This window comes from Melanerpes formicivorus, unplaced genomic scaffold (genome assembly GCF_026170545.1).
Source record: "Melanerpes formicivorus ecotype bairdi unplaced genomic scaffold, bMelFor1.0.p_v2 SCAF_140, whole genome shotgun sequence".
Classification (NCBI taxonomy): domain Eukaryota; kingdom Metazoa; phylum Chordata; class Aves; order Piciformes; family Picidae; genus Melanerpes; species Melanerpes formicivorus.
The window spans coordinates 983,429-996,677 of NW_027142492.1; the positions used below are offsets into that span (position 1 = coordinate 983,429).

The following is a 13,249-nucleotide window of genomic DNA, read 5'->3' on the forward strand; positions in this document are numbered from 1 at the left end:
TTTTCAGGCGGAACAACAACTTCAAATCTCAGCCTGTCCTCACAGCAGAAGGGTTCCAGCTCTTGCATCATGATTGTGGCCTCCTCCTGTCCCAACAGGTCCATATCTTTCCTGTGCTGAAGACCCCAGAGCTAGACCCAGCACTGCAGGTGGGGTCTTACCAGTGCAGAGGGGCAGAATCTCCTCGCTTGACCTGCTGGCCACACTGCTTTGGATGCAGCCCAGGACGCGGTTGGCGTCTGGTCTGCGAGCACACATTGCCGGCTCACGTCCAGCTTTTCACCCACCAGCGCCCCCAGGTCTTTCTCCGCAGGGCTCTCGATATTCAGGGAATTTTTGGGAACTCGGGAAAAGAGCAACCTCCAGCTCCTGCAATCACAAAGGGAGGCGAACAAGTGGGTAGACGGCAGAGCCTCCGGAGAGGGGGCGAGGGGTAGTGAGGCTGTGCCTGGCGAGGTCCCGCCCCAGAGGCTTCAGGCCGGCCCCCGCCCGCTCCGTCCCGCCCCTTCGGTGCCTCCACCTCCGCCGGCACGGGCTGAGCCCCACACTACCGGCAGGCGGGCAGCCGGACCCCCTCCCGCCGCCTTGCCCGGCGCAGAGGCCGCTCCAGGCGCTGCTACTCGCCCTCGGAGTGGTAAGACACACATCCGCACGCACATCCAGCGCTGGGCACCCCATGTGCACGGGCACCCCATGTGCACGGGCACCGAGGAGTCGGCGTCCGGACACCGCAGCAGCTCCGGGACTGCGAGCCCTGGTCAGGGCACCGGAACAGCACCGGGACTGGGGCAGCGGGCACTGGCACTGCCATGGCTGAGAGGGTCCGGGTCCGGGCACCTAGGATGAGCGTCCCGATCCGGGTATCGGAGCAGCACTGAGAATGGGGCACCGGGCAGCAGAGGAGCACCGGGGGTAGGGGAGTGGGTCCGGGGACCGGGTGGCACAGCCGCCCCGAAGGGGTCTGGTGCTTCGAGACCGGACACCGGAAAGTCCGAGGGGGTTGTGGCACTGGAGAAGAGTCTCGGGAGTGGGGGTCACGTACCGGGGACCACCCCGAAGCTGAGGGTTCGAACACAGGGACAAGACCTTCGAAGGGTCCGGCCACCCCCGGCTCACTTCCCCACGTTGCCGGCTCATCCCGGCACGCTCGCCGGTGCCTGCCCGCCCTTGGTGGCTGCCAGTGGCCCGGGCCGGTGTCACTCAGGCTGGTGCCTGCCCGGGGAGGGAGCTGCGGGGTGTCACAGGCAGGAAAACGATTGCATCAGGAACGGGGCTGTTTTTCCAACTGGGGCTCTCGGGAAATCCTGCTCCGGCTTCCCTCCATCCATCGCTTCTCCCTCCAGTGCCATGGAGAGGGAAGCCAGCGTCTCGATCAGCAGCTTAGTGCCCGCCTCTGCCACCACGTCCCCCACGGCCACTTTCAAGGAAGAGCTGCTGTGCCCCATCTGCTACGACCCTTTTCGGGAAGCCGTGACGCTGGGCTGCGGCCACAACTTCTGCAAGGGCTGCGTGACCCGTTCCTGGGAGCACGGCGCTCACGTCTGCCCCGTGTGCAAGGAGCGCTCTTCGCTGGACGACCTCCGCATCAACCACACGCTCAACAACCTGGTGGAGAAGATCCTCAAGGAGGAACGACAGCGGCGAGGCCAGGCAGCCGCCCTCTGTCCCCTGCACCACCAAGAGGCCAAACTCTTCTGCCTGGAGGACAAGGAGCTGGCATGCTTTGCCCCAGCGGTTTGCTCTGTGGGGAAGGGGAGTGGGCGGATTCTTTGAGGGGTTTTGAAGGGTGGGCTGGTCCCCACGTTTCTTTGGCTTGTTGATCCTCGGGCAGGCCGGGCTGGACCCAGACATGCTGGTTATTGCAGCAGCTGATTGTTGCAGCGGTGCCTCGAGGCTGGGAGTGGTTGCACAATTTGCCCAGCCGAGGAAGGGATGTAGGATGGGGACACAACCCCGGGCCCTGCGGGGCAGGATGGGCCACGGCTGTGTGGGGAGGAGTAGGAGAGGATGGGGCTCTGGCCAGCAGCTGGGCAGCGTGCCAGGCCCCGCTGCGTTTCCCATCCAGGAAAGCAGCTGCTGCCTCCCTGAGTCACCCGTGGGGGATGAGCCAGATTTCAAATGTTGCAGGGAGGACGTGGTGCTGCTGTTGGACAAGGCCTGGCCATCTGCCCGTGGTGCTGAGCCTCCCTGGGAGCTGCTGTCAGCACCAAGACAGGCAGGGATTTGAGTGTGCACCAGCAGAAGGGTTTAAAAATGTAAGGGAGGATTCACCACGGAGCAAAGCTCCCCAGGCTCGCGTTGCCCAGCCCCGCACCACACTGACCCCATCCAGCGCTGGCAGATCTCAGGCTGCAGGAGGGGAAAGCTTGACTCGAGCGAGGATCCTGCTTAACCTTACCCTGCTGGGTTTGGTGCTCTTTTTCCACTTGGGCATAGGCTTGTGAGGTTCCTGAAGGCATTTCCTCTCCACAGGCCAAGCTGAAGAACATGGAGACCTCCCTGCGGGATAAAGTGAAGGATTTTGGGACCGCCCATCGTGCCTACGAGGCCATCTTGAAACACAACCAGGTGTGTGGCCCCTCCCCAGTAGGGCCTGATCCTGGCACACGTGTACACACGTGCACACACACCCCTGAGGTGCAGCTGGCTCTGGGGTGGAACTGTCCTGGGCTGCTCTGTCCTTGAGCGAGGGGAGCGCTGCTGGGGGGGAGGAAGGATTCCAATGAGGAATTGAGCACCAGAGGGATGAGGCTGGCTGGGACATTGATTTGTGGAGTGGAGGATCCCAGTGGGAGCCTAGCGAGTCCCTGAGCACTGGAGCTGGTTGGAAGGCTCAGGAGGAAAGTTTAGGAGGAGGCTGGGGGAGCCCAGGGGAGCTGTGGATTCTGATGGGAGGTGGTGACATCCCTCCACGGGGCAGGCGGAGGTGACGCAGCTGAGGGAGCAGATCAAGCAGGAGTTTGAGAAGCTGCACAGCTTCCTGTGCAGTGAGGAGCAGGCACTGCTGGACGAGCTGCAGGAGGAGGTGCAGCACAAGCAGGACTTCATCGAGGGCAAGATGAAGCAGCTGTTGGAGAACTGCCACACCCTGCTCAACGAAGCCAAGCAGCTCCAGAACGACCTCAAGGAGGACGACTACACCTTCCTCATGGTAAAGTCCATGCCCTACGGGGTGCCACCTCTGCCCTGGCACCCTCCTGCCACTCGTGCAGAGTGGTGGGCGAACCTTTGGGTGTTTATAAGCCCCTGGGACTCTTTACAAGTGGGGGTCTGATGCTCGATGTCTTCTTCTCTTGCAGGCTCGCAAGAACCGCAAGTGCAGGTAAGTCCTGGTCCCCACTGCATCCCATGCCGAGTGGCACAGGGTGCTGGAGGTGGCTGAGCCCCCACTATCCCTCCCTGAATGGGGTCTCCTGCCTGGATGCAGAGTGAGGTCACTGCCCCAAGCGACTTCCTGTACCAGCACATCCCTTCTGGGTCTGGGTGCTCCAGCAGAAGGTGGTACTGGAGGGCCCCAAGGCCAAGGCAGCACCCCTTGGTGCTTCTGGGCAGGGTGAAGGAGCACACATGCAGACACAAAGCAGCACCGCAGGTCTTGGGGGCAGCATTAAAACCTTGATGTTGGTGCTGAGATCGTCCCACCATCAGTGTCTACCCTCCTGGGTTGTGGAGAAAAGCCCAAAAGGAGATGGACTGTGTTAGTGGGGAAGGCTTTGCCAAAACATGGGGTGCCAGGGGATCCAACCCACTGCCTTCCTCCATCCTTGACCCATCTCTGTCCTCTGTCCCTACCCAAGGATTGCCTGTACAGCTGAGGAACGAGAGGGCATGCCTGTAGGGATGTTTTTTGACGTTGCCAAGTACCTGGGCTCAGTGCAGTACAACGTGTGGAAAAAGATGCTCAACATCATCACTGTAGGTGAGGTGCTGAGTCCCCCTCCAAAGGATGGTTGTCCCAGCACGAGCTCAAACAGCTTTTGCATGGCGCAGCCTCAAGGGTGGTGGGTTCTGGAGAGAAGAGGAGCATGGAGCAGCCATGCCTGTGGCTGATGGGCCCGAGGAGGGGAGGTAGAGAATGTAAAGGCTGCTTTGGGGCATTTGCACCCTAGAAGAGAAACCCTTGAGGGTGTGTTTCTCCATGGTGAGCTGGGGGATGGATGGATGGATGAGTGGGTGGGTGGATGGATGGGTGCAAGGACAGATTGATGGAAGGATGGGTGCAAAGACAGATGGATGGATGGATGGATGCAAGGACAGGTGGATGGATGGATGGATGGATGGATGGATGGATGGATGGATGGATGGATGGAAGGATAGGTGCAAAGACAGGTGGATGGATGGATGGATGGATGGATGGATGGATGGATGGATGGGTGCAAGGACAAGTGGATGGACGGTGGATGGATGGATGGATGGACGGATGGAAGGATGGGTGCAAGGACAGGTGGATGGATGGATGGATGGAATGATGGGTGGAAGGACAGGTGGATGGATGGATGGATGCAAGGACAGGTGGATGGATGGATGGATGCAAGGACAAGTGGATGGAGAGATGGATGCAAGGATGGGTGGATGGAAGGATGGATGGATACCTGCAGGGCTACTGTCCCCCCATCAGCTCATCCCTGCAGCAGTCCAGACTCCTAACACACATGTCCCCACCACAGTCCCCTTCACCTTCAACCCCAACTCCGCGGCGGGCTGGCTTGAGGTGTCAGAGGACCTCACCAGCGTCACCAACAGAGGCTACAAGATGCTGGTGGAGAACCCTGAGCGCTTCACCTCGGCCCCCTGCATCCTGGGCTCTCGGGGCTTCTTAGACGGCTTCCACACCTGGGAGGTGGACCTGGGCGGCGTCACGAACTGGCGTGTGGGGGTGGCTCGGCCGCCCAGCGGCACCCAGTGGCCCTTCCACCACGACGCTCGCTCTGGCTTCTGGTACATCTATCACCTGCCCGGCATCGACATCGAGATGGACGGAGCCTCCAACGCCACGCGCCTGGAGACCACCCTGGGCAGCGTCAAGCGCATCCGGGTGGAGCTGGACTGCGACGAAGGGGAGCTGTCCTTCTATGACGCCGACTGCCGGGCCCACATCTACACCTTCCACAAGAAGTTCAGCACCGCCGTCTACCCTTACTTCTACGTGGGGCCTGCGGCCGTGGGCGCCATGCACGAGCCCCTCCGCATCTGCCCCCTCCGGGTCCACGTCCAGGAGGATGTCTCTGTTTAACGGCCGTACCACCACCTTCACCTGCATTTGGGGTTCCCCAAGTGCTTTATTTTCCCCCTTCAGCTTTCCTTAGGGAAAAGAAAGGAAGGAAGAAAAGAATGAAGAAAAGAAGGAAGAAAAGCAAAGCAAGAAAAGCAATGAAAAGCAATGAAAAGCAAAGCAAAGCAACCAAAAGAAAAGAAAAGAAAAGAAAAGAAAAGAAAAGAAAAGATAAAAGAAAGGAAAAGAAAAGAGAGGAAAAGAAAAGAAAGGTAAAGAAAAGAGAGGAAAAGAAAAGAAAGGAAAAGAGAGGAAAAGAAAAGAAAGGTAAAGAAAAGAGAGGAAAAGGAAAGAAGGAAGAAAAGATAAGAAGCAATAAAAGTGTCTATTTAGTGTGTTTTTTAAAAAAAAGTTATTAATAAAGGTTGTCCTGATATGATTCTGTGCTTCTGTGCCCCCCCCAACCCTCCCCTGCCCCGCCCCCAGCTCCTTTCCCATTGGAACTGGATGATCCTTGAGGTCCCTTCCAACCCCAACAATTCTATGATTCCATGAACAAGCCCTTTCCTCCTCCCCCTTCTCCCCACGACTTTATCCCTTTGAAAGGCTTTTCCACAAATGCCCAGCTGCAGGAGTCTGGTGATGATGTGCAGGTTGGTGTTTGGAAGTAGAAGTGTCTCAGAAGTGGGATGAGAGGCGGCTCAAAACCACCCTCTGCAACCCCATGCTGGGTCTGCCTTGATCTTAATCCTGCCCAAAAGGTCTGTCTTTCCATTCTGGTGAGCACTTGGGGCTCCAAGGTGATACTCTGGGGAAAGAGAAGGTGCTTGGTGAGCTGGGATGCCGCGGCTGCCCACGCAGCCCGGCCAGACAGGACCTCTCTGGCAGGATGCTGATATTAATGGGTGGTTTCCATGGTTTCTCCCTGATCACAGAGGATGCTTCCTAGGAAGGGCAGGAAGAACCTGCACTCCCTATTGGACCTGGAGGGGAACATGGTGACCAAAGATGAGGAAAAGGCTGAGGTCCTGAACACCTTCTTTGCCTCAATGTTTAACAGCAAGGCAGGAGGAGTTCAGGACGAGTGCCCTCCTGAGCTGGGAGATGGGGTCGGGGAGCAGTGTAATGCGCCGGAAATCCATGAGGAATTAGTTCGGGACCTGCTGAGCCACTTGGATACTCACAAGTCCATGGGACCAGATGGGATCCATCCTAGGGTGCTGAGAGAGCTGGCAGATGTGCTAGCTAGGCCACTCTCCATCATTTTCCTCCAGTCCTGGCTCACCGGTGAGGTCCCAGATGACTGGAAGCTGCCCAATGTGGTCCCCATCCATAAGAAAGGTCGGATGGAGGAACCTGGAAATTACAGGCCAGTCAGCCTGACCTCAGTGCCAGGGAAAGTGATGGAGCAGATTATCCTGGCGGCAATAACTGCGCACCTGCCTCTCCAACCTGATCTCCTTCTATGATCAGGTGACCCGTCTGGTGGATGTGGGGAGGCCTGTGGATGTGGTCTACCTGGACTTCAGCAAGGCTTTTGACACTGTCCTCCACAGCAAACTGCTGGCTAAGCTGTCAGCCCGTGGCTTGGACCGTAACACTCTGTGCTGGGTTAGGAACTGGCTGGAGGGCTGGGCCCAGAGAGTGGTAGTGAACGGTGCCACATCCAGCTGGCGGCCAGGCAACAGTGGTGTCCCCCAGGGATCAGTGCTGGGCCCCGTGCTCTTTAACATCTTCATCGATGATCTGGATGAGGGGGTCGAGTCAGTCATCAGCAAGTTTGCAGATGACACCAAGTTAGGGGCAGATGTTAGTCAGTTAGAGGGTAGAAAGGCTCTGCAGAGGGACCTCAACCGACTGGACAGATGGGCAGAGTCCAAAGGGATGTCATTCAACAAGTCCAAGTGCCGAGTGCTGCACTTTGGCTACGGCAATCCCATGCAGAGCTACAGGCTGGGGTCGGAGTGGCTGGAGAGCTCCCAAACAGAGAGGGACCTGGGGGTGCTGATCGACAGCCAGCTGAATATGAGCCAGCAGTGTGCCCAGGTGGCCAGGAGGGCCAATGGCATCCTGGCCTGCATTAGGAATAGTGTGGCCAGCAGGAGAAGGGAGGTCATTGTGCCCCTGTACTCTGCTTTGGTTAGGCCGCACCTTGAGTACTGTGTCCAGGTCTGGGCCCCTCAGTTTAAGAAGGACATCGAAACACTCAAATGTGTCCAGCGAAGGGCAACAAGGCTGGGGAGGGGCCTTGAACACAAGCCCTATGAGGAGAGGCTGAGGGAGCTGGGATTGTTTAGCCTGGAGAAGAGGAGACTCAGGGGTGATCTCATTGCCCTCTACAACTACCTGAAAGGTGGTTGTAGCCAGGAAGGGGTTGGCCTCTTCTCCCAGGCAACCAGCACCAGAACAAGGGGACACAGTCTCAAGCTGCGCCAGGGGAGGTTCAGACTCGAGGCGAGGAGGAAGTTCTTCACCGAGCGAGTCATTCGTCATTGGAACGGGTTGCCCAGGGAGGTGGTTGAGTCATCGACCCTGGAGGCGTTCAAGGGGACATTGGACGTGGCACTTGGTGCCATGGTCTAGTCATGGGGTCTGTGTTGATAGGTTGGACTCGATGATCCTCGAGGTCCTTTCCAACCTAAGTTATACTGTGATACTGTGTGATACTGTAACAAGAGCAGGCAGGCAGAAAACAAAAGGGAGATGCTGAGGCGTGCGGTGTGGGGTGTCCAACTTCATTACGTCAGCTGATGTTATCCATGCCCAGATGAGCATCCCTGGATATGGGGAGAGGAGGAAAATCGGTGTGAGCATCCAATTGCCATCCCTGTGCTGTCCCCTGGTGCTGTCACCACCACTCCCCCTCAAAAGAGGGAACCTAAAACTGGGGGTTTGTGCAATAAATGGTACCTGCATCTTTGCTGAGATTAATTCCATTGCCCTGTGGTGAAGGCACATTATGCCCCGATACTGAATCTTGTCCCAGCATGTGGGCAAGTTCCCCCTCCTCCTGGAGGAAGACAAAAGCCAAGGCATTAGCCAGGCTTGCACGCACCCAGCGCATGCAGCGCTCGTGCTGACACCACGTATGGGCATAATTCTAGCTTCACACTTTCTATAGGCTGAAGCCAGTTGCTTATGAGAGTGCCCATTGGTCAAGCCCAGCCTCGAGGAATCTATAAGTATTACCCCAGTTGGTAAACACGTTGCCCCCTCATTTACTTTGTCTCTATGCTTGCTCGAGAGAGTAACTCTCGAGCTGCAGCCTTTGCCATTGAGCTTATTGTTGTTAGCTTCTGTTATACATGCACGCATACTGGAAGCCTCTGCATCGTTGAAGAAGCCCAGAGGGAGGACCTTCGCTGAGCCTGAGGAGTTCAGCGTTGCTGCAGCCGGCCGTGCCGATCGGGAGAGCCCATCGTGCCACCGGAGGACTGGACCAAACCCCCGAGGGTAAGATCTGCCCAGTTGCCGGGGAGAAGGGACTTGATCCATACCGAGTCCACGTATGCTTAGCCCCGCCGTAGCGGGAGAGGAGCCGCCGAGTGCCGCTCTGAGGAGCCGCCGAGTGCCGCTCTGAGCCCTGTGAATCCCAGGGAAAACCAAAGCATTGTTCGTGCTTATACTGCACCGGACCCGGGACCACTACGAGAGTCCTGTTGTTCCTTTAAGCTCGGTAAAGAGAATCCGCCGCCTAACGCAGCCGCATTCTCTCCCCGAGGCTGTTTGCATCAGCCCCGAGAACCGCCGTGGTTGGGCCGACCCCCGTAGCTTCGCCTGCTTCCGTCGTTCGAGCCCGCCTACCGGCCACCGTTGTCCCACCCTGCCGTGCGAGCCGACTTCTGAGGGCCGATCCCACGGACCGACCCTGTCCAGGACCGATCCCTGTTATCTGAAGGGAATTGAATATCGTCCACGTGCTTTCCACCCACTAGCACTCAGTTCAAAGTATCCGCGTCTAGCAGAGTAAGCGCTGACGCACAGAAAGATTATAATATTGCTGTGTATAGCCAGAAGCCGCCCGCGTCCCGCCGAGTCTCCATCTAGTGGCCAAGCGGCGGAACTGCACCCTTCGTTATATAAATACAGAAAGGGTTTATAGATAGTTCAATTACGTTATAATCATAACACTAAGCCAGTTGTGGAATCTATTTCACGAACGTGCACTAGAACATGTATATAAGTTGGTGATTCATCGGTTATTAATAGTTTGATAATTAATAAATTTATATTTTCATAATTCATATTTCATATTAATAAATTTAATAACCTCTTCACCACATGCCCCAGACACAAAGAAGTGCCTTGACGTGGAAACCAAGGCAGTGAAGCTGCTCCTCCCACCAGCATGGACCTCTCCTCCGGAGGACATTCATCACCCAGCCTGCAGCAGTGGGTGATGTCTCCCTGGGGCTGAGCATTTATTCACAGCTGGAATCGTTTAGGCTGCAAAAGACCTTTAAGATCATCAAGTCCAGTCATTAACCCAGCACTGCCAGGTCACTACTAAACCAGCACCACAGCTACACAGCTTTTAAACCCCTCCAGGGATGGGGACTCCATCACTGCCCTGGGCAGCCTGTCCCAGGGCTTGGCAACCCTTCTGAGGAAGAAATTGTTCCTCATGTCCAACCTAAACCTTCCCTGGCAGAACTTAAGGCAGTTTCCTTGTGCCCTGTCACTTGTTCCTTGGGAAGAGACTGAGCCCCACCTCACTCCAACGTGAGTGTGAGCATCCAATTGCCATCCCTGTGCTGTCCCCTGGTGCTGTCACCACCACTCCCCCCAGAAGAGGGAACCTAAAACTGGGGGTTTGTGCAATAAATGGTACCTGCATCTTTGCTGAGATTATTTCCATTGCCCCAGACACAAAGAAATGCCTTGACGTGGAAACCAAGGCACTGAAGCTGCTCCTCCCACCAGCATGGACCTCTCCTCCGGAGGACATTCATCACCCAGCCTGCAGCAGTGGGTGATGTCTCCCTGGGGCTGAGCTTTTAAACCCCTCCAGGGATGGGGACTCCATCACTGCCCTGGGCAGCCTGTCCCAGGGCTTGGCAACCCTTCTGAGGAAGAAATTGTTCCTCATGTCCAACCTAAACCTTCCCTGGCAGAACTTAAGGCAGTTTCCTTGTGCCCTGTCACTTGTTCCTTGGGAAGAGACTGAGCCCCACCTCACTCCAACGTGCTTTCAGGGAGCTGTAGAGAGTGAATTCTCCCTTGAGCCTCCTTTCCTCTGAACGACCCCAGTTCTCTCAGCCTCTCCTCGCAAGACACGTGCTCCAAACCCTTCACCAGCTTTCTTGCTCTTTGTTGGACATGCTCCAGCCCCTCAAAGTCCTTCTTGTTGTGAGGAGCCCAAAACTGAACCCAGGATTCACTGAAGGATGAAGTTGAGGGGAGCTCTGATAAGGCACAGGTGGGGTTTGTGTGGGAGCCTCCTTAGTAGCCAACACAGCCTTCCCTGACCCTGAGAACCAACCTGGGATATGGTGGGTACTGCTGGCAGGACCTTCTCCAAGCTAGAGAGAAGACTGAGAGGGCATCTAATCAATGTCTATAAATATCTGAGGGTTGGGTGTCAGGAAAGAAGGGACAGGGACAGCCTCTGCTCACTTGTGCCCTGTGACAGGACAAGGATGGAAACTACAGCACAGGAGGTTCCACCTCACCATGAGGAGGAACTTCTTTACTGTGAGGGTGACAGAGCACAGGAACAGGCTGCCCAGAGAGGTTGTGGAGTCTCCTTCTCTAGAGACTTTCCAGCCCTGTCTGGATGCATTCCTGTGTGACCTGTGCTGGATTCTATGGTCCTGCTCTGGCAGGGGGGGTCGGACTTGAAGATCTCCAGAGGTCCCTTCCAACCCCTAACATCCTGTGATCCTTACAGCTATTGGAAGGATATAATATTAGTTCAGTATTAGCATCAGTATTATTTATATTATTAGTATACCATCATCAGTATATCATCATCACTGCCACACCTTGAGTCCTGTGTCCAGTTCTGGGCCCCGCAGTTTAGGAAAGATGTTGAGCTGCTGGAAGGTGTCCAGAGAAGGGCAACAAAGCTGGGGAGGGGTTTGGAGCACAGCCCTATGAGGAGAGGCTGAGGGAGCTGGAGTTGCTTAGCCTGGAGAAGAGGAGGCTCAGGGGAGACCTTCTTGCTGTCTACAACTGCCTGAAGGGAGGTTGTAGCCAGGTGGGGGTTGGTCTCTTCTCCCGGGTGACCAGCACCAGAACAAGAGGACACAGTCTCAAGCTGCGCCAGGGGAGTTTCAGGCTGGATGGTGTTGCAAGAAGGGGCCGCTATACAATCAATGTGATCAGCGGAATCCAACTTTATTGAGCATCAGACACATCTTATATACAGTTTGCTATAATTATGCCCACTTGGCAACATACTATTGGTTTCTCTCTAAAAGGTTACATCATTGTTTTCACAACTCTGTGGAATTCTTCTATCCGGCCTAATTGCTCTCTTTCCCAGATCTCGCCTCCTCCTTATCTTGCTTGCCTCCCTTCTCAGGGGCAGCTGGACTTCAGCATACCAAGCAATCAGCACTTTCTCACAGCTCCTACTCCACCACTATATTATCAACAGAGAATTCTTCAAGGCCTGAATTGCACAGGTGTTCCTGGGACCCAAGTCCCCTCTTGCTCAAAACAAACCCCAACAGGATGGTAGGAAGAAGTTCTTCCCAGAAAGAGAGATTGGCCATTGGAATGTGCTGCCCAGGGAGGTGGTGGAGTCACCATCACTGGAGGTGTTTAGGAAGAGATTGGCTGGGGTGCTTGGTGCCATGGTTTACTTGATTAGATGGTGTTGGGTGATAGGTTGGACTCCTTGATCTCAAAGGTCTCTTCCAACCCGGTTAATTCTATTCTATCCTATCCTATCCTATCCTATCCTATCCTATCCTATCCTATCCTATCCTATCCTATCCTAATATATTGTTTGTATTATTATAATGTTTGCATTGTTACATTTTTTGTGTTATTAGATCTTTTTGTATCATTATTTCACTATTAATTTCCTTCTAACATTGTTCCTGGCTGCTCATGCCAGGGTTGGGAGTGATGGATGGGGAAGGGAGTGATAGATGGGGAAGGGGGTGTGGATGCAACTGAGCTGAATGCAATTAAGTCCCCCACCCCAACTGAGCCCACCCCCACCTCAGCGCCCCCATATCCCCCCCCCATGTAAAGGGACGGACGATCTTTCCGAGCCTCAGGCGGCTTTCCCATTGGTTCGCAGACCGGTGATGATGTCATTTCTGCCCAATCCGAGGGAGGACAGCACCTTTCCCCCACCCCCTTCCCACCCAACCCCTCCCCTCGGGTACCAGTCGGCGCTGGGGTTGTAGCATTCCGGAGGGATGCGGGGGGGGGGGGAGCAATTCGGGACACCCTCCCCCCCTCCCCCATCCCACCCAACAATGGAGGTTTCCTAGGATGCGCCTAGCTCTTGGAGGCAGAGTCGTGGTGATGGATCCTGCACCTGGGTCCTCAGCGCTGGGGCAGGTGGGATGGGGTCTAAACCTGTGCCCTGGATGGCTGGGATTTACTGGCTGCTCCTTCCCGAGGCCAGAAATCTCCTGGGACGTGGAGGAGCCAAACCTGAGGGGCTTCTTGCTGGAGCATCTGTGAATATTGAACCTCTTGGAGGAGAGGGTGGAGGTGTCCGAGGAGAGGAAGCGAGGGAGGGGGAACGCAGAACTGACATCCACCCCTGCAACCCTCTGTAGCAAGGCTGGAGGATGGGAAAGGGCTCTGGGGGAAACTCGTGGGTATGCTCACCCCAGCTCTATGGGTTCCTCTGGTTGGCTGCTCTCAGCTGAGGCATCCTGGGACAAATGAACCTTCCCACATGGTCTCCATTGTGGTCCAGCCCAGAAGAAGCTGCAAACCCCTTGCTCAGAACTTCTGTGGCACCCTCTCACTGCTGGATTCTTTCCCCCTGGCTCCACATGCAACCTTCTCTCCAGCCACCTATGCTAGAGATAATCCCTTTTCTTCTACCAAGTAACAAGTGATAAG

At 55.8% G+C, this 13,249-nt stretch overlaps 1 protein-coding gene across 3 annotated transcripts; it reads left to right on the forward strand.

The window, feature by feature from the left end:
• The first annotated feature begins 520 nt into the window (after nt 1–520).
• On the forward strand, nt 521–5,648 carry LOC137456841 (E3 ubiquitin-protein ligase TRIM35-like). 3 transcript variants are annotated; one of them, XM_068168504.1, is made up of 7 exons: nt 521–634; nt 1,344–1,743; nt 2,473–2,568; nt 2,921–3,151; nt 3,300–3,322; nt 3,798–3,919; nt 4,668–5,648. In XM_068168504.1, the coding sequence occupies exons 2-7, from the start codon at nt 1,348–1,350 to the stop codon at nt 5,231–5,233; spliced, it is 1,434 nt and encodes a 477-aa protein (XP_068024605.1). In that variant the 5' UTR covers nt 521–634; nt 1,344–1,347; the 3' UTR covers nt 5,234–5,648. The 3 variants fall into 3 exon arrangements, with proteins under 3 accessions (XP_068024605.1, XP_068024607.1, XP_068024606.1); XM_068168506.1 differs by having other exon boundaries at nt 1,344–1,734; XM_068168505.1 differs by lacking the exon at nt 521–634 and adding an exon at nt 675–860.
• The last annotated feature ends 7,601 nt before the right edge of the window (nt 5,649–13,249 follow it).